We start from the raw sequence: 19,614 nt of genomic DNA, 5'->3' as shown, positions 1-19,614 counted from the left end.
TACTTCCGTAGTGATACTGCCTCGGAAACCCAAGGAGGGGTCGCTATGAGTCAGGGCTGACTCGACGGCACATAACAACAACAACAACAACAGTTTGGTTTTAGATAGGTGATTTTTTAAAAGAGCACATGCAGTAATACACAGGGTCTTGGTTTTGTTTTTTTAACTCAGATATACTGAATCAGAAACTCTGGAAATAGGGCCCAGCAATCTGTATTTAACAAGCCTTCCTATCTGGTGCATGCTAAAATGTGAGAATCACTAAACTACTGACAATAAGGCAGAAGGGCAGAATTGAGAAAAAATAAGTGTTTTGCTACTAAGGAGGAGATGGGGGATGAATAGTGGGAAAGAGAAAGGCAGAGGTAACAGCTTGGGTAGAACTTGTAGAACTTTGTAAGAACTTTGGTTTTTCCAAAGTGAAATGGGGAGCTGTTGAGTTTTGAGCAAAAGACTGACGTTAAGTTTTGTTTTCTTTCAAAGGATTGTTCTGGCTGCCCTATTGAGATTAATGTATAGGGGGTAGAATGCTCTGTATGTAATAACATTAGACGTTTTTCTTTCTATCCTAGTTTTCTGGTTTTTGTGATACCATATGCATCTGAGTTTTCTTAAAACTTTCTGATTTTCCTTTTCTGTCTTTTTGTTACTTATTTTGTATTTGTAACATTTCAACTGTTGATACCCTTTGTGTTCCATCCTCTTGGAGTATTCTCATTGCTTATGATTTTAACTACTACCTGTATGCTGCTGACCCTATCTCCAGTTTAGCCTAATAATTTTTTAAGTTCTGCATAACTGCACAAGACCAATTCTAATTTTGAGTAAGAATTAAAATAATTTTATTATAGAGGCTCATGACAATGATCACAGTAGAGAATGGTGCCTAACTACATGTCTGGTCAATTAAGCAATAACCTGCATTTATAATCTTTGTGTAAATTTAGATTTATTTCTGAAATTTATGACTTGTGCTTGTTTTTAAGGTAGCATTTTACTCATGAGGTACCTTTCAGGTTAATTGGTACCTTAAGGGAGGTGCTGCCACCTCTTTTATATGAGAGAGATCTGATCAACTAGTAGGCTTTTCATGGCTTCGTGGAATTCATAGGTTTCTCACGTAGGAGGAAAGTTTAATGTTTTCTGTATTTATTAGTGGAAGGCTGCTTGTCATTTTTTTTCTTTTCCCTGTTGATTATAACAGTTATTACTATTCTGGTGTTCTTTGAAGTACAGTTAGTTTTGCTATAACATGACATACGCATTCCTAAAATATCACTACACTGTACAATTGCACAATAAAAACCATAGGACCTATGGAGAAACTGGGAGCTAGAGGGATAGCACTCAAAAACTTTGCAACTGGTACATTAAGAAAAAAGATGGGAACCTAAAAAAAAAGGTACAGCAGTTTTACATGTTAAATTGTTTAGAAAAATAAACTGAAAAGATACAATAATATGGCATTTTATCCTTAAAAAGATCTGAAGCAAGTTTGTAGAAGTAGAAGGGTTGTAGCTTGTGAAGTAGTGGGAGGAGGATTATCTGCAGTCAGACATTAAGTTATAACTGAGGTAGCTAGTAGCTGTTGAAGTAAGTGTTTGGGTTCACCTGGGTGCACTTTTCTGCATTTTCTTAATTCTAGAGGACAAAATGGCACATAAGCAATGTGAAATTTGTGCTGTGCTCAATTGTTTCCTGATACATGATTCATATTGCAACAAATTCAAGTTTCTGAAGCAAGCATCAAAGAACTAATGAACCTCAGCTTTTGGTAGTTGTCTTGTATTTTTCTAGTCTAAAGCACTTCATTAGTAATTTCTCTAGTCATTGAATAAGATGCCTATTCTTTTACCAGTAGGCCCTCTTAGCAATCAAATTAGTATGTTTGGAACACCAGCAGATGTGTTGTTGTGGAAAAAACACTAAACTTTGAGTTAAGAGCTAGTTTGAATCCTGCCTTGGCAACTTTCAGTTGTGTCATCTTGAAGAAAGATTCTCTTGAATTACCTGTTTCAACTACAGAAATTAGTATCTCAATACTATTGTAATTTGCTCTAATTTCATTGTGATTTGTAGAGCTGGTATAGATTCAGATAATATATAAATGTAAGGTTTTGTAAACTATTGCATCAAAAATCTGGACCCAAGATTAGAATTCTGGAAAAATGTCATATGTGTGAATGGACTTAATTTTGTTGATATTTAAAAACTACTACTACTATGCTTTTCTAGCTAGAGGACTACAACTCTAATACAATATCTAAATGTTGAATAAATTTTCAATTTCAGAGGAGACAAGCGTTTCATTCTGTAAGTATGGATTATTATCTGTTTAGTAATGAAGCTTTGTTTCTTGTCTATCCACTCTGTACAGTTCTGTTCTCTTTTGAAATAATTATTTTTAGTTCAGAGGTCATTTTATCAAAGTGTAGTTTTAGTTATTTAATATTTTGAATCATTTTGCCTCATAACTTGCAGAAATGAGGCTGATATGAGATTAGATTTTCATTCTTTCTAATAGACATTCCTTTGGTTGACAATTGAGAGAATGAGACCCTTCAATGAAATTCTTTAAAATAATTATTACTAAATAATATGTAACATTATTTTATTTAAGATTGTGACTTATGTTTTAGAACATTCAAAGATGCTATTTTATTTTAAAGGATTAGAAGATAAAGAACAAAATTTAACAAGAAGAATTAGTACTTCTGATATTTTGTCTGAAAAGGTAAGATCCTTTTCTGTGGGATGGGTTATCTGTAAGACTGATTCTTGTACTACATTATTCTTTTAAAAGGGAAATTTTGTCTTGTTTTGTACTCATTTTTTTCATCATTGTTGTATCCTTATTGTACATAAGTCTTAAAGATAAGAAAATTTGGAAGGATGTCTTTGAATCTTTTTCCTTGCGTTCTGCAAATGTTTAATTGAAATTTTATATATATCTATTGTTGTTGTTATGTGCCGTCAAGTCGGCCCCGACTCCTAGCGACCCCTCCTTGGGTTTCCGAGGCAGTTACCACTACGGAAGTAGGATTGCCCAACCTTCCTTCCGAGGAGTGGCTGGTAGATTTGAACCGCCAGCCTTCTGGTTAGCAGTCAAGTGCCTTAGCCACTATGCTACCAGAGCTCCTATATATATCTATAGATGATTCTTTTTTTTTTTAATTGTAACTTTTCATTTTGATTCAGAGATTTTCTTTTCCTGTATTTTTGGAGATTAGCTTTGCAGTTAGATCGATCTTGACCTGTTACCCAGTTCCAGCTCTTCCTCTTATTAGCTGAGTGACCTGTGCCACCTATTTAGCTTTTGCTTGCCTCTTTTTTCCTCTGTTCTCTGTGTTGTTTTGAACCTTTAGTAGGGTAGAGTACAGAAAGATCAAGAACTGTATCTGACAAGTGGTTAGAACTTAATAATCTAAGCCTTCCCTTTATTCTTCTGTTGAGATGAAATTTCAATTATTTTTTTATGAGTAAATGAAAATATTCCAGAGACCTTGGATCTTTAGGAAAAAGATGGTCCTGAATTTTGGAATAATAATTCAATAATATACAATGATTATATGCCTGTGTATATAAATATATAAAATATATGTGTGTGTATATATATATTTGTGTGTTTGTTTGAATATCATCACAATAATCCTATGAATTAAGTTGACATTCATGTTTTACAAATAAAATTCATTTGAATAGATTAAGTGACTTGCTTAAAGTTACATAGGTACTAAGTGTCAGGGCAAGGAATTAAATGAGCTTCTCTGACACCTAGTTCAAGGTTATTGAAGTAGCATATAATCATGGGACAGAATCAATGGTTTCTTGCTCTTGTCCAAAAAGAAGTTGTTGGAAAAAATAATCAAAGACTTTTAAGTTTTCATGAATAGTATTGACATCTTTCTATTTGTTAAACTCTAGATTATCACTGCCCAACAGGATATTTCCATGATAGTGGAAATTTTCTGAGTCTGTGGTCTCCAATATTGGTATCATTAGCCATGTATGACTATTAATAGCACTTGAAATGTGGTTAATATGACTGAGTTCAACACTTAATTTTAGCTAATTTAAATTTATTAGCCACATGTAGCTCATTGCTGTCATAGTTGACAGCACAGCTATAGAACTTCAACCAAGCAATAGGATATGATAAGTGACTTGACAAAAAAGGAATCATGTTAAAATTTAAACTCATTCTTTACATACATTTCTCAACGGGGGAGGGGTAATTGTATCCTTGTTTGGTTAAATTGAAGTACTAAAAGTATGTATTGATAGTTCAGTTAGGGATTTATAGTAGTTCCTATTAAGGGGAAATCACTATGTAAGAATTGCTATTTCATTCTTAAGAATAGAAATAATTTAATTGGATTTTAGGGGGTAAATGTGATCCTATTCATTTATAAGAAAAAGATAAGTGGGCCTTAACCTTTTGGAGTCTTGCACTCTCTTGACTCCCCCTTACCCTCACACACACACACACACACACACAGGAGGAAACACACAATTTTGCATTTAACTTCAGGGGTGAGGAGGCTAAGGAATCCTCCCCCTTCTTCCCTAAAATCCATGAACTTCAATTAAGAACCTCTGCTTAGGTAGTTTGGCATTTTTAGTGTTATATTTTAGGTGAATTTGAAGAATAGATTAATTTTTTAAATTATCTCAAAAAAAGGTACAATGAAAATTAAGAATTTATTTCATTTTGAAAACAGTTATCAGACATCTGCTTTTAATATGCCTTATTTTAGCATTGCTAAAGAAAAGTCTGGGTGTTAACACTATTTCAAATATTCAGATAAATAATTATCTGTAGCTCTAGAAGACATTGTTCAAATTAAACAAATCTTTACAGATTTTTTTCCTTTAATAATTTAAATAATTAAAAAATATAGAAAGAAAACTTATAAATTTGAGTCTTGATATTTAAGATACCTGTTTGCTGGATTACTTGTGATGCTAATAAATCACACAATTATGGAATCTGAGCATTTCATTACAAGAAATAATTTTGTAAGTTTGTGAATACCCTTCCCTTAGCCATGTTGCTATAGTTTTCAGTTGTAATTGTTCATGTGGCATGTATAATTGCCAGTTGATGTCATAAATTCACATCAAAGGATGTGACATGAGTCATGTATGGGAAATTACGCAACCTTACCTCTAACCTTCCTATAAATTGCTAATTCGTAGTATGAACATACTGTAATTTTGCTTATAAACCAAGCAAAATGGAACATAAGTGGAATGCCTCTTCAGGGACACAGATTGATCTTCTGTTTCTATCATAGGGACTGAATTAGAGTGTTAGGCAATGGTAAGTAACTTGGTGTCCTTACTACTTGTATATTTGTCTTTTAAATAGTTGTCTTAAAACTAAATTCTTATCTATAAAAAAGTTTTATCAGTTGGTAAAATGTTTAAGGTCAAATAATGAAGTTTTTTCTTTTCTTAAAGAAACTTGGTGAAGATGAAGAGGAGCTATCTGAATTACAGCTTCGTCTTTTGGCTCTTCAGTCAGCTAGTAAAAAATGGCAACAAAAAGAACAGCAGGTGATGAAAGAAAGCAAAGAAAAGTTGACCAAGACAAAAACTGTGCAGCAAAAAATTAAAACCAGTACAAAAACGCATTCGGCCAAAAAAGTTAGCACTACAGGTGATCATTTCTGTTAAATTCTTTTCATTGATTTCATATGTCAGTATAGTTTCTAGATTTTAATTCTGAAAATTTTGAGTTTGGGAAATTACTAAAAAAAACTGTGGTCGAGTTGAATCTGACTCATAGTGACCCCTCCTTGGGTTTCCAGGGCAGTATCACTGTGGAAGTAGATTGCCTAACCTTCCTTCTGAGGAGTGGCTGGTAGGTTTTAACTGCCAGCCTTCTGATTAGCAGTCATGTCTTAGGCACTGCGCCATCAGAGTTTCCAGAAGTGGAGGACAGTCCTGTATAAACAGAACTTAAAGCAATGATAAAAGACTTATGATAATGAAAATAATTTTTAAAGCTCTTTTCCTTTTACCTCCTGGAGAGTTCTAAAATTGCAATATACTGATATTTCTGTATTTTTCATTTAAAGCTAAACAAGCATTGCGAAAGCAGCAAACAAAGGCATGGAAAAAACTGCAGCAACAAAAAGAACAAGAAAGACAGAAAGAAGAGGATCAGAGGAAACAAGCTGAAGAAGAAGAGAGAAGGAAGAGAGAAGAAGAAATCAGGAAAATTCGTGATCTCTCAAATCAGGAAGAGCAGTACAATCGATTCATGAAATTAGTTGGTGGGAAAAGGAGATCAAGAAGTAAAGTAAGGAATGCAAGAATTTTATCCAAAGCAATAGCATATATTAAAAATAAAATTAAGACATTACTCAAATTTAAGTGTACTTACAGTCTTACTTCATAGATTTAGCCAACTAAAAAATATAAATATATTTGATGTTTTTCTTAGGTGCCACTGAGTTGATTTTGACACATAGTGACTCCATGTGACAGAAGAGAGCTGCCCTATAGGGTTTTCTAGGCTGTACAGGCAGTTCCCTGGATTACAAACATCCGACTTACAGACAGACACTCCTTTGTCCTTTAATGTTATGTATTATTGCCCTCACTTTGAAAAGATTGAACCAACTCCTGCTTTAACAAATTCTTTGTCACAGTCTCCTTCACTTGCTGCATGTGCATCTCTTAAATCAATGAAAACACTTCATGCTTTTTCTTGCACTAACCCACCAACAGTCCCCGAGTCAGTTCCGACTCACAGTGACCCCCATTGGGTTTCCAAAGCTGTAAATCTTTATGGAAGTAGACTGCATCATCTTTCTTCCATGGTGTGTCTGGTGGGTTTGAACTGCCTACGTTTGGGTTAGCAGCCCAGTGTTTTAACCACAGTGCCACCAGAGCTCCTTTTTCTTTCACTAAAGTAAGGCTAAATAAGAACTGTATGGATCTGGTTTGACTTAATCTACAAATTTTTAAAGATAGAAGTAGGAACACATCTTGTTGTAACCCTGGGACTGCCTAGAATCACTATGGGAGCAGATTGCCAGGTCTTTTTCCCATGGAGCTGCTAGGTACGTTTGAACACCAACCTTTTAGTTAGCAGCTGAGTGCTTAACCGTTGCATCACTGTGGCTCCTTTATGTTAGATATAGCTTATTATGTAATTCTTTTGGAGGAGAGGGTGATAGGTTGTAAGTGGGAATGAGTCTTTTATTATCATAGATATTAGAAGTAGAAGAAATGGAAGACTAAAAGTATGGTCAGTGAAAATTTTTTAGCCTTTCCATCATTTTCTGTTTAAGCATAAGTAGGATTACTACATTGTAGTGAGAATTTATTCCAAAAATAGCATTTCCTAAGTACCAGGGCAAAATTTCGTTTGTTTTTCATGGCTTAGTAATGTAGAATCTGCAGTGCAAGTGCCAAATTAATTGGTAAGGACTATTTTAAAGAATGCTATTAAGCATAGTGGCTAAAGCACTTGACTGCTAACCAGAAGGCTGGCGGTTCAAACCCACCAGCCACTCCTCAGAAGGAAGGTTGGGCAATCCTACTTCCGTAGTGATACTGCCTCGGAAACCCAAGGAGGGGTCGCTATGAGTCAGGGCTGACTCAACGGCACATAACAACAACAACAACAACATTAAAACATACAGTAGTGTCATATATGAATCATGTAGTAGCATGTATGTCTATATTTTCAGGTACTTGTTGAGCATTTTATTGTATATAAGTCATTGCTAATGACCAAGTCATGGTCTTATGGATGGTGTCACAAAGTAAACTGGCAGTTAGCTTTTGATCTACTGCTGTTATCAGTGACAGTTTTCAGAATTTTGACCTTACAGAATGCACACTGAACTTCAAGAATAGGTAGCTATTAAAGTGTAAAAGCTCTTTAATTGGAGGGAATTAGGAGTTAGATTTGCTCCCCCCCTAAAAAAAAACAAAACTTCAAAACCATTGCCATTGAGTTGATTCTGGCTTAGAGCACCCCTGATAGGATAAAGTAGAACTGCCCCATAGAGTTTCTAAGGCTGTAAATATTTACAGAAGCAGACTGCCTCCTCTTTCTCTTGTGCAGCATCTGGTGGGTTCAAACTGCCGACCTTTTAGTTAGTAGCCAAATGCCTTAAACATGGCACCACCAGAGTGTCTTGGATTTGTTTAGGCAAGAAATATAAATAATCATACTTAGAACTTTTAACAAATACTTTGATAGACTTTCTAGAGATAATTACTGAATTATTTGTACATTAGCTTTTATCTCCATTACAGATAGATTTGGCTAGTTTTTAGTTTGTAATAAAACAATAGATATATCAAAACACATTGACTCAGATTTTCTAATATTTAGCTATCAATTTATTAATGATTAATTAATGTCATTAATACATTATAGTAATTTATTAATAAAGCTAAAATTGATGTTACTGGATTCTAAAAAAATATTCTAAATATACTCTTGATGAAATAAAACTTGCATTTATTCATTTAGTTTCTTATTGATAACAGGTCATCAAATGTTCAAGAGCTTGGTGTTGTCTTATAAAGGAACAGCTAATTACTTAGTCGTTTAGCTAACTGTGAGAGATTTCACTTGTCTTAGATAATACTTACTATGTTCCATTCATCTATCTGGTTTTGCAGTTATACAATGTTAACCATAGTGGTATTTGTCATATAAATGGAATTTCCCAAATAAGATAGGCACATCTAACTAGACCACTATGATCTTTGATACTATTCCCTAGACGATAACTATCAATTGTTTTCTGATTTCTACTGAGGAAGAGCTTAAGACAAAGTGCTTTGAAACTAAAAACACTTGTTGTATACTTAGTCTTCAGATCCTGACCTGAGGCGATCCTTAGATAAGCAACCTACTGATAGTGGAGGAGGCATTTATCAGTATGATAACTATGAAGAAGTTGCTATGGATACAGATAGTGAAACCAATTCTCCAGGTAAAAGCCCAAATGTGGAACATTTGTGTATGCATAATTATTGAATAGATCATGATCACTTAGCTACCCAACCCTTGTAAAGAAATGTGTAATAGTAATAGAAGTGAGATTTCCTTTTTCGTTATGTGCAACCCTAGACATTATTTGGTTCTGTAAATACTTGGGGAATAGACTCCAAATATGTAACATTATCCTTTATTTCCAAGTATTTGTTTAGACAGCCTTAAAATTTTTTTTTTAACTTTACTGTTAATTGTTTGACTGAAAAAGTGAAGATTATGAGAAAGATAAGAACTTTGCTCTTAGGAAAACAAAAATTTTGATTAAAAAAAAATACACACACAAAAACTTTGATTTTTTAAGTATCTTTATATCCAAGATACTTTCTTTTTTAGTGAAGGAAAAAAAAAGTAATCTTTCTAGCTTTTAGGCTTCCTATATCCTTTCAGTGATAATAAATTGTAGGAATTTAGAGATGGAAAATGATGGGAGTAGCGTTTCAGGAAAGGCTGGTTAGAACTGATCAGGTCTGTACCTCAGTAAAGTTGCACATCTTAGGATTTGGCTCTTACCTTTGAGAACCAGAGATTTGATGATCAGGGATGACTGGCTGTGAGAGACTTATTCTTTCACTATTTAAAACATATGAGGTTAGGCTGTTAATAGAATGCATTTTGCATTGAGATGGATCATTTGTAACTTTAAGAGTTATTAAAATGTCAGAAAGACCATCTTATTGATAAGATACAGTAAGTGCTTTTCATCTCTGTCTCTTTCACTATTTGTGTAGTTCCATTGCTTCGCTTTCTTTGCTCCACATGAGAGGAAGAGTGGAGTCATCATGTCACTCTTTCCTTCTGTTAGCCGCTCTGTTGTGCAGAATCCTTTGGAATTTTTTTTTTAATTATTCTTTAAAAAATAATTAAATTTGTAGCCTTTCCTATTCTGTTCCCTATCAAAAGTGGAACCTAAGTATAGAGCTTTGAAGGTCTAAATGCTAGCTTAAGTGTATGTCTATTTGATGATATAAGGGCAATTTAAAGAGATAAGAGGTAGTCTCATGAAGCAAGTTGTTGGACCTGTGGGCTCAGGACAATGGTCACAGGGAGCATTAAGCTCAATTGGCATGACATACTACACATAAGCGTTGTTATACATCCTACTTTGTTGAGTAGTAAACCTGAGATCTTAAAAGCTTTCAGGTGGCCATTTAGATATAATAATTGGTCTTTCCTTATCCGGGGCAAAGAAGAATGAAGAAAACCAAAGACACATGAAAATAATTAGTCCAGGGGACTAGTGGACCATGTGAACCTTAGCCTATGTGACCATGAAACCAGAAGAACTAGATGGTGCCTGGCTACCACTGTCAACCTAATCAGAAAGGGATCAGTGTAGGAGATTCTGGATAGAGTGGGAGAACAGTGTGGAACAAAACACAATATCATAAAATAAACCAGGTTTGCTGGTCTGATAGAACCTAGTGAGACCCCTGAGACTATGGCCTCTAGTTACCCTTTAGGCCTGGAATTGAACTCACTCCTGTGGCTTCCAGCCAAATAGTAGATTGGCATATTGGGTGAACATTTACACCAGGTACATACACTCTTTAAAATGATCAGTCATGGAAGAACAGAAGGTCAGTATTTGCACAAGGAGATGGCTTGGGGCAGGAATGCATAGGAAAGAAGAACACGGGGAAGGGGTAACTACAGGGAGGAAGTGGGAAAGAGCTGTTACGTTGTGGGGATTGTAGTCAATGCCATGAAATAAAATGTATGAATTGCTGTATGGAAAGTGAATTTGCTTTGTAAACTTTCACCCAAATCACAATATAAATTTAAAAATAAATAAATAAAAGAGATAGTCTTGTAGAGGTTAAAGATATTACCGGAGTTTGATAAAATCAAAAGTGCACTCTATATAGATGTGTTTATATTTCTTCCATCATACCTAACATTTAATTTTTCCTACTGAAACATTTTTATTAAACTCTCACAGTTTTAAATTTTTTTTTTAACAGCTCATTCACCGGTGCAACCACCATTTTTCTCTGAATGTTCATTGGGGTATTTTTCCCCAACATCATCTATTTCTTTGCCTCCACCACCTCAGGTTTCTGTAAGTCTAAATTGATAATGAATTTTAAGAAACTTTTCTTGTTGTCTTTTGTCTTTTTAATTTGTTACCTGTCTTTTCTAGGATGTTTGAAAAACTGACATGTAATTAATGAATGATTAGCTTTAAAGAAGGCTTTGAAAATCAGAATTGCTCACCAAAAATAAAAGCTATGAAATTTATAGAATAAACAGTTGGTTATTTTTAGCAGGCTATCTATTGGGTAGATTTTTCATAGCTAATCTTTTTGGGAGGAGCTCTGGTAGCGTAGTGCCTAAGGCACTTGACTGCTAACCAGAAGACTGGTGGTTCAAACCCACCAGTCACTCCTCATAAGGAAGATTGGGCAATCTACTTTCATAGTGATACCATCTCAGAAACCCACGGAGGGGTTGCTTTGAGTTGGGTCTGACTTGACGGCACATAACAACAACAGCAATCTTTTTTTTTTTTTTTAATTCTTTCAGTACCTGGCATGTTTGTTTGTCTCTTCTTTTTTGCTTCTCAGCGTGTAGTCTCTCAGTTTAATCCAAAACAATAAGAATTATTTACTGTTTGAGAGATTTAAGAATGCTTCCAAAAGTTAACTCTCCTTTCTTCTCTTTTGATGAATATGCAGTCATTTTTCACTTAAAAAACAAGCCAAAGAGAGAGATAACCTGTGGAAGTTGATTTCTTTTTCCCTATTTTCCTCGTAGGTGAACTGCATACCCATCCCCCATCTATAGAAAAGAGAGGGGAGAAACTAGCACCAGGGGAGAGTGATAAAGTGGAAATAATGAAGTTATTTGTAGGTTTGAAAGTATCTTGAGACTAAACTGAGTATCTCAATAGGTAAGAGGGAACCTAGCCATTTCACTGGTCCTAGGTAAACATTTTGTGTCCTCCTAGGAAACATGATGAGAATAATCTTGAGGAGCAGAGAGACTAGAAACAAATGGAGATGTTTTCTTTTGGGAAATGGAGAATGAGTGAGCTAAATGGCGAGAGAAATACTGAAAGATCTTTGTAGCAAAATTTATCCAAAATCAGAAATTTCTATAAAGTAATTTTCCTTTAGAGATTATTTCAAAAAAGCTATGTGAAGGATTTAAAAGATTTGTGATGATGCTTCTTGACACTTAGTTCTTTAAGATTTTACTTAAATATTATATGCTCTTGATTTTCTATACCAAAACCAAACTCACTGCCATTGAGTTGAATCCGACTCATAGCAACCCCTCCTTGGGTTTCTGAGGTGGTATCACTATGGAAGTAGATTGCCCAACCTTCCTTCCTAGGAGTGACTGGTGGGTTTGAACTACCTGCCTTCTGGTTAGCAGTCACATGCCTTAGACACTACCCCACCAGAGCTCCCTGATTTTCTATAGGTCAAAACCAAAAAAACCAAATTCACTGCCGTTGAGTCGGATCCGACTCATAGCAACCCCTTCTTGGGCTTCCGAGGCAGTATCACTAGGGAAGTAGATTGCCCATCCTTCCGAGGAGTGGCTGGTGGGTTTGAAGCACCAGGCTTCTGTTTAGCAGTCAGTTGCTTTAGGCACTACGCCACCAGTTTCCTTCTATAGGTCTAGGTCTACTTATTTCCAGGTAACTATCTAGAGGGAGCTCTGGTAGCATAGTGCCTATGGCACTTGACTGCTCACCAGAAGGCTGGTGGTTCAAACCCACCAGCCACTCCTTGGAAGGAAGGTTGGGCAATCCTACTTCCGTAGTGATACTGCCTCGGAAACCCAAGGAGGGGTCGCTATGAGTTGGGGCCGACTCGATGGCAAATAACAACAACAACAACAACAACCTCTAGAGGGAAAGTGAGCCCTGGTAGTAGTGGTTAAAGGGCTCAGCTGCTAATCAAAAGGTCAGGAGTTGAAACCTGCCAGCTGCTCCATAGAAAAAAAGATGTGGTAGACCCCTTCCTAATGATTTCCAAAGTTTCCTTGGAAAACTCTGTGTGGCAGTTCCATTCTGTCCTATAGGGTTTTTATGAGTCAGAATTGACTAGAAGGCTGTGGGTTTAATTTTTTGATTGTGTAGAGGGAAAGATTTCGTATAATTTGAGTCCTGTATCTTCTAGAATGCTAAATGAGATAAGAATAGCAATTAAAAAGATTTCATAGTTACCTTGAAGTTCATAAATTAAACATTTCAATTTTTTTTTTTCAATTCCAGAAATAATAACTTTTTTTCATGGTAAAGATAGAATTCTGAGTTAGTTTTGAGTTTTACAGTACACTTAGTTCACTTATACTTACAGCTAAAATAAGAACCTAAATTTTACCATTTCCTAAGTTAATATTGTTCCAGAGATAAGCATTTGGAGTTAATAAAATTTGCAAAGTAATTATTGTCTCTTCTTTTTTAAAAATAACTAGTCTGTGCCACCTTTGAGCCAGCCTTATATGGAAGGCTTGTGTGTTTCTCTTGAACCTCTACCTCCTCCACCACCTCTTCCACCTCTCCCACCTGAAGATCCAGAACAGCCTCCAAAGCCACCTTTTGCAGACGAAGAAGAGGAGGAAGAAATGCTGCTTCGCGAAGAGTTACTTAAATCTCTAGCAAATAAACGAGCTTTTAAGCCAGAGGTAATTTAGACACTTTGACCTCTAGGTGGTGATCTTGAGCTTCGTTTTAGAGTAGCCATGTTTTTCACTGCTTATTTGGGATTCATTGGGCTTTTCAGCAAAGAAGGGTTAAGTCTTAGTACTAATTTGCTCTCAAGACTTTTAAAGATTACAGAACCTTTTTAAATTTAAAACTGTTTTCTGTCTTCTCTCGATTTAGGAAACATCTAGTAATAGTGACCCACCTTCACCTCCAGTTCTGAACAATTCACAGCCTGTGCCAAGAAACAATTTATCAATAGTCAGTATTAATACAGTATCTCAGCCCAGGATACAGAATCCAAAGTTTCACAGAGGACCTCGTCTTCCACGAACCGTGATCTCGGTAAAAACAAACAAAAGTATTTAATGCTACTGTTATTTGAATAACTTGTGAGAAATTTGTACGAAATTTTGCTGTCCTTTTCTTCCCTACCCTCTAATATGTGTGTGTGTGTGTGTGTGTATGTGTGCGTGCGTGTATATATGTATATATATACACACACACGTGTGTGTGTGTGTGTTATTGTATAAGTTTTTATATGTATTATTTATAACTTTTTAGTTTATAAATGATGAAAGCTGCTGCCTTCTTCATTGGAAAACTGTAGAGTTTGGTGATAATGCTTTTGGGGAAGCATTATTCTCATCAGAATGATTTACTTTCCCCTTTCTTTAGTTTTTTCTCTATAGAAATTAGTCCATTCAAATTTTCCATCTTTTCTGTAGTCAGTTTTAGAAAATTGTATATTTTTGCTTTCTCCTTTTTTTGGTTTTACTTTGCTTATTTTTTTAAATCAGTGAGTATACTGTAATGGGAAGAACATTTATGGTGTTATTAATGATTAAGAGATTGCAGTGACAGTTTCTCTCTAATTTGTTTTCTAATGGCTAGGCATAATAAATAGACCAAAGCCATATTAAAATCTTGCCTGTGTTAAGAATGCCAGCTTTGCCTCCTGGTCCATCGTAGGTAACCACATAAACGAAAAAGTTTTGTTTTTAATTATATAGAATTATTTTAAGATTATTTTTATTTTGCTATAAAGGAATTAGTTAATTTAGATGGAATCATGATTTTATATAGAAAGTTAGAGAAAATAAAACTTAAATGAGGAAGGTGATTATAGTAGTGTCTGTAGTAGTGTCTTGAAAGACTTTTTAAGAGTATTTTAGGTATTTATCATATATGTAGTAGTATTTGTGGAGTGTGACAAAATTAATTATGTAATGTTACAACCAGAAGGAACGATATAGACTCTCTACCTGGACATTATTATTTTTACAAATTACAGTTCAAAGAGGTTAAAGGCTGTGCATTTAATTGTGGTATAGCCAAGAAAAGAGATATTTTTGTCAAGGAGAATGACAAATATATTATCTTTGCAGCTTCCAAAACATAAATCAGTGGTTGTAACACTAAATGATTCTGATGATAGTGAATCTGATGGAGAAGCTTCCAAGTCAACAAATAGTGTTTTTGGTGGATTAGAGTCTATGATTAAAGAAGCAAGACGGACTGCTGAGGTAAGTGCAGTAATGAAAGGTAAAAGGAAAGATGATTTGTTTGCAGTCTTGCAAGTGTATTTTTCCTAAAAATTAGGCCTTAAGTATAAGAGATTTTAATACATGAATTGTGAAAATACTTTGTTTGTGGTGGCAGGATTATATACAGTGAAACAAGTATAAATTTAGTGACTAAATATTCCTTTTGTGTTTACAGTTGACTAGTTCCTTTTTCAAAATATAAAATTGGGGGATAATTGTCCTCTGTGCTAATGAATTTAATGTCATTTTGAAATTATGTTACCAGAAAACAGTTTTTATTAAATTATATGATCTAAGTACAGCTTTTATCCCTATTCTTATTGCAGTAGTCATTTAAGAAATCTATTATTTTTCAAACTGTAGGTCCTGACTACTTTGTGGATTGTGCAGTTTGGTAGCTAACAATCAGCTTTTTTCTTTTTTATCGAAAAGGAAAATAATAAAGATAAATACTCAGTTACAAGTAGTCTCCGACTTACGATGGGGTTCCATTTTGACAACTTTGTTGTAAGTCTGTTCTGACATAATTCAAACACCTATCCCCCCCCCCCATTATTATTGCCTTTTATTATCAGGGTCTTTATAATCTGATTTTTATTTGTCTTTCGGGTTTGGAAACATTACATATGAAGTTACAGATATGCTTTTTAACATTGTATGTAAGACACACCACTAATGATAAGATGTACAGACAGAAAACAGATGGTTGTAAGTGTGGTTCATCATAACTCGAATACATTGTAAGTTGGAGACTGCCTATATTTAGAAATAATATAAATGTGAACTGGGTTATGGTGTAAAATATAATTCTGTGTGGTGGTATTGAAAGTTATTGTTCTGGTTGACTTCAAATGTTTTCTAGCAAGCTTCAAAACCCAAAGTACCCCCAAAATCTGAAAAAGAAAATGATCCTATGCGAACACCTGAAGCTTTGCCTGAAGAAAAGAAAATTGAATATAGATTATTAAAAGAAGAGATTGCCAAGTAAGTGGCATTTTATATAATTAGCTTTGAAGGAATGTGCCATTTTCCAAACTTCCTTTAGTCAATACAAAGTTTATTGGTATTGGGAAATGAGTGATGCAGTTTTATCCTAGATGCAGAGTGTATGTTTTTATAACTCACCCAGGAGAGGGAGCCAGATGATTGTCTATAATCTTGAATGCAGTTATGCACTGAGGTGTTAACAGCTTAGAAAAAGATAAAAACACTGAAAAAAAAGAGAACTACGCTATCAACTTAAAATGCCAGCGTGGATCATGCATATTGTTCATATTTTTATTGTTAATACAATTAATATTTTTACTTTATTTTATGGAATAGAATAAATTTTGTGAAAAAAACAATTTCAATTTATGGAATGGTATAATGCATCTTTATTGATTATTTTAGTCGTGAGAAACAGCGTTTAATTAAATCAGATCAGCTAAAGACGAGCTCATCATCACCAGCAAATTCTGACGTGGAAATTGATGGGATTAACAGAATAGCAATGGTTACAAAACAGGTTACAGATGCAGAAGCAAAACTTAAAAAACATAGGTGAGCCTCACTATTTGAATCCATACTGTTATGTGTCTAATTGTTCTTACATTAGTTGGGATATAGTTTTGTGATGTTTGTTATTATTAAACATGCTGTAAGATTACAAATTTTTATTTTCACTTGGTAGAAATACAGAAGTCTTGGTTTTTGTTTTTTTTTTAAAATTTTGTATACAAAGTACATAACATGAGTTAGAATCAGCTCAATGGCAGTTGGTTATTTTTTTTTAAAATAGGATTTTAGAATAAAATACCAAGCAAAAATTGTGCCTTAAATAAAGGAAAGATATTCCTTTCAGATTTATGTATAGTTTATCCATTGTTAAAACATTTAGGAAACTCTTCTTTTGAATTTTCTTTAAAACTACTAGCATGTTTTTTCCAATACTTTTAATAGAAGCATATTTTTATTGTTAGAGGTGGGCTTTAATAGTGAAAATAGTCACTACCTAGTCTGTTGAATAAGATGCATGATCATATTATGGTATTATCATGAAGTGTACAGATCATGATCATAAACTTCTTACATGTTTTCTAAAATTGTGCTGTTCAAAGGGGGTTTCAAAATGTGTCTTCAGTCTTGAGTAATACTTGTCTTGAGCTGCGTACCATATTTCATTATATTTAAGATGTGCCATTGTTTTGTGCACTCAGAAAGAAAACATGCTGTCAATTAAAGTCCCATTCAGTGATTACAGGCATGTCCTGAGGTTAGAGATCAAAAAATGTACCTCATAGATGAACTATGATAGTGACTGTAAATCTTCAAAATTATCAGTGATACCTAGTATCTGTACAAAAGAGATTGAAATAAATTCCTTCAATTTTGGTATCTTTAATCTTTCATAACAAATGAAAAGTTTCAAAAAGTAATTCTTTATGTGTGTTTTTCTATCCCATCCTCTCTACCACATATTGTTTGTTTGTATGCTTCATTCTAGTTATCAGTACTTACAACTATTCAAACATGGTATCTTTATAGAAAAGATGCTTAATTTTTTTTTAAAGAAATGATTGTGGCAAAATATATATCAGATTTGCCACTGTAACCATTTTTAAGTGTGTGGTTAAGGGACATTAATTATATTCACAGTGTTGTACAACCATCACTTCATGTATGTCCATATATTTTCATTATCCCAAACAGAAACTCTGTATCCTTTCTTCCCTACCTACATCTTATGATAACTACCACTGTACTTTTTGTCCCTATGGGTTTACTTGTTTTAGATATTTAAGTGAAATCATATAATATTGGTCAATTTTTTACCTGGCATATTTCACCATTTTAGAGTTCCATTCCTTTCTATAGCTAACTAATATTCCATTGTATGTGTATACTTTTCATCTGCTGATGGACACTTGGACTGGTTCTACCTTTAGACTGTTGTGAATAATGCTCCATTGAACATTGGTGGACAAATATCTGAGTCTTTGCTTTCAATTCTTCTGTGTATAACCTAAGAATAGAATTGCTAGATAATATGGTAGTTCTGTGTTTAACTTTTGAAGAAGTTCCCCTTCCCTCCCTTTTTAAACTGTAATAGTCAATAGTTTAAAAGTTGAAAATCTAAATTATATCCATATTTTTATCTTTTTGTCCTATTTTTACTTCTTAGCTGCAAAAGTTTACTCATCTGCATGATTGTTTAGAAATTAGTCTTCCTTCTACCCTTATCTGCCTTACTTTGGATAAAATGAGTTAGAGGTTTATAAGTTAATTAAATATACTTTATTATAGGGTCAGAGCCTGCCAAGGTTAACATTTTTAAAAAAATTGTGGAAAATATATGGGTAACAAAAATATTTGCCATTTCAACCATCTTCTCAAGTACAATTTGGTGACATTAATTATAGCAGTGAACAGTTGATGTGAGCTTTTCAACTGTAGCTCCCATTATTCAGAGTTAAGTGATTTTTTTAAGATCAGACTCATAGTTGTTTTCATAAAATATAGACAATGTGAATTTGAATGCCTGTGTGATTTGATGAAACATAAAAATATGTTATATTCCCATCTGCATATCATAGATAAGTTTTTAAATGACTATCTTGCAATTTTTTCTTATTTTGATGGTGTCAGTGGCTAGTTTTCCTAATGGTAAGATTTTTTTTCCCCCCCCAATTAGGATTCTCTTGATGAAAGATGAATCTGTCTTAAAAAATTTAGTGCAACAAGAAGCTAAGAAGAAAGAATCTGTTCGAAATGCTGAAACAAAGATTACAAAACTTACAGAACAGCTTCAGGCAACTGAAAAAATTCTCAGTGTCAACAGAATGTTTTTGAAGAAGCTTCAGGAACAAGTAATATTTTTTTTATCATCGTTTCATACTTGCTTAACATTTATGGGCCTAATTTTATATAAAACAAAATCTTAAAGCCTTCAGAATATGTGTTTCATATGTATATATAGTTTTCCATTGAGGTATATATTGGAATATTTTTATTTTCAGTTGAATACCCTAAAACTACTGCTTTAAGGATAAGATATTTTCTTGCCTAAGGCTTTCATTTACATGCTTAGAATTATCCCTGTGTTTTCAGATTCACAAAGTTCAGCAACGTGTTACGGTTAAAAAGGCTCTGACTCTAAAGTATGGAGAAGAGCTTGCTCGTGCGAAGGCAGTGGCTAGTAAAGAAATAGGAAAACGTAAACTGGAACAAGATCGTCTTGGAGTAAGTTGCTTGTACAACTCTTATTTCTGGAAAATAGAAGTTTTTGTGATGCTTTTGAGGGTAAGATATGTATAAAATAACTAAGAGGTTTTTTTGCAAATTTAAAGAGAAGACAAAGCTTTGTAAAAGACATCCACAGTAATTTTTTTTTTTTTTTA

General features: G+C 34.0%; 1 protein-coding gene across 1 annotated transcript in view; it reads left to right on the top strand.

Annotated features, from left to right (window-relative positions):
- ZFC3H1 (zinc finger C3H1-type containing) overlaps window positions 1–19,614 on the top strand; it is a 57,333-nt gene that overhangs the window by 12,943 nt on the left and 24,776 nt on the right. The window contains exons 3-14 of the mRNA XM_042782489.1: window positions 2,670–2,734; window positions 5,464–5,662; window positions 6,084–6,307; window positions 8,846–8,969; window positions 10,993–11,090; window positions 13,460–13,669; window positions 13,869–14,033; window positions 15,077–15,214; window positions 16,098–16,219; window positions 16,628–16,777; window positions 18,909–19,083; window positions 19,325–19,456. Coding sequence (XP_042638423.1) covers window positions 2,670–2,734; window positions 5,464–5,662; window positions 6,084–6,307; window positions 8,846–8,969; window positions 10,993–11,090; window positions 13,460–13,669; window positions 13,869–14,033; window positions 15,077–15,214; window positions 16,098–16,219; window positions 16,628–16,777; window positions 18,909–19,083; window positions 19,325–19,456 — 1,802 coding nt within the window. The remainder of the gene's footprint in view (window positions 1–2,669; window positions 2,735–5,463; window positions 5,663–6,083; window positions 6,308–8,845; window positions 8,970–10,992; window positions 11,091–13,459; window positions 13,670–13,868; window positions 14,034–15,076; window positions 15,215–16,097; window positions 16,220–16,627; window positions 16,778–18,908; window positions 19,084–19,324; window positions 19,457–19,614) is intronic.

The sequence above is a fragment of the Orycteropus afer genome, unplaced genomic scaffold (genome assembly GCF_000298275.1).
Source record: "Orycteropus afer afer isolate SDZICR_OR568_19922 unplaced genomic scaffold, OryAfe1.0 scaffold00339, whole genome shotgun sequence".
NCBI lineage: Eukaryota > Metazoa > Chordata > Mammalia > Tubulidentata > Orycteropodidae > Orycteropus > Orycteropus afer.
The sequence above is the reverse complement of the archived record's forward strand: the minus strand, read 5'-3'. Positions and strand labels throughout refer to the sequence as shown.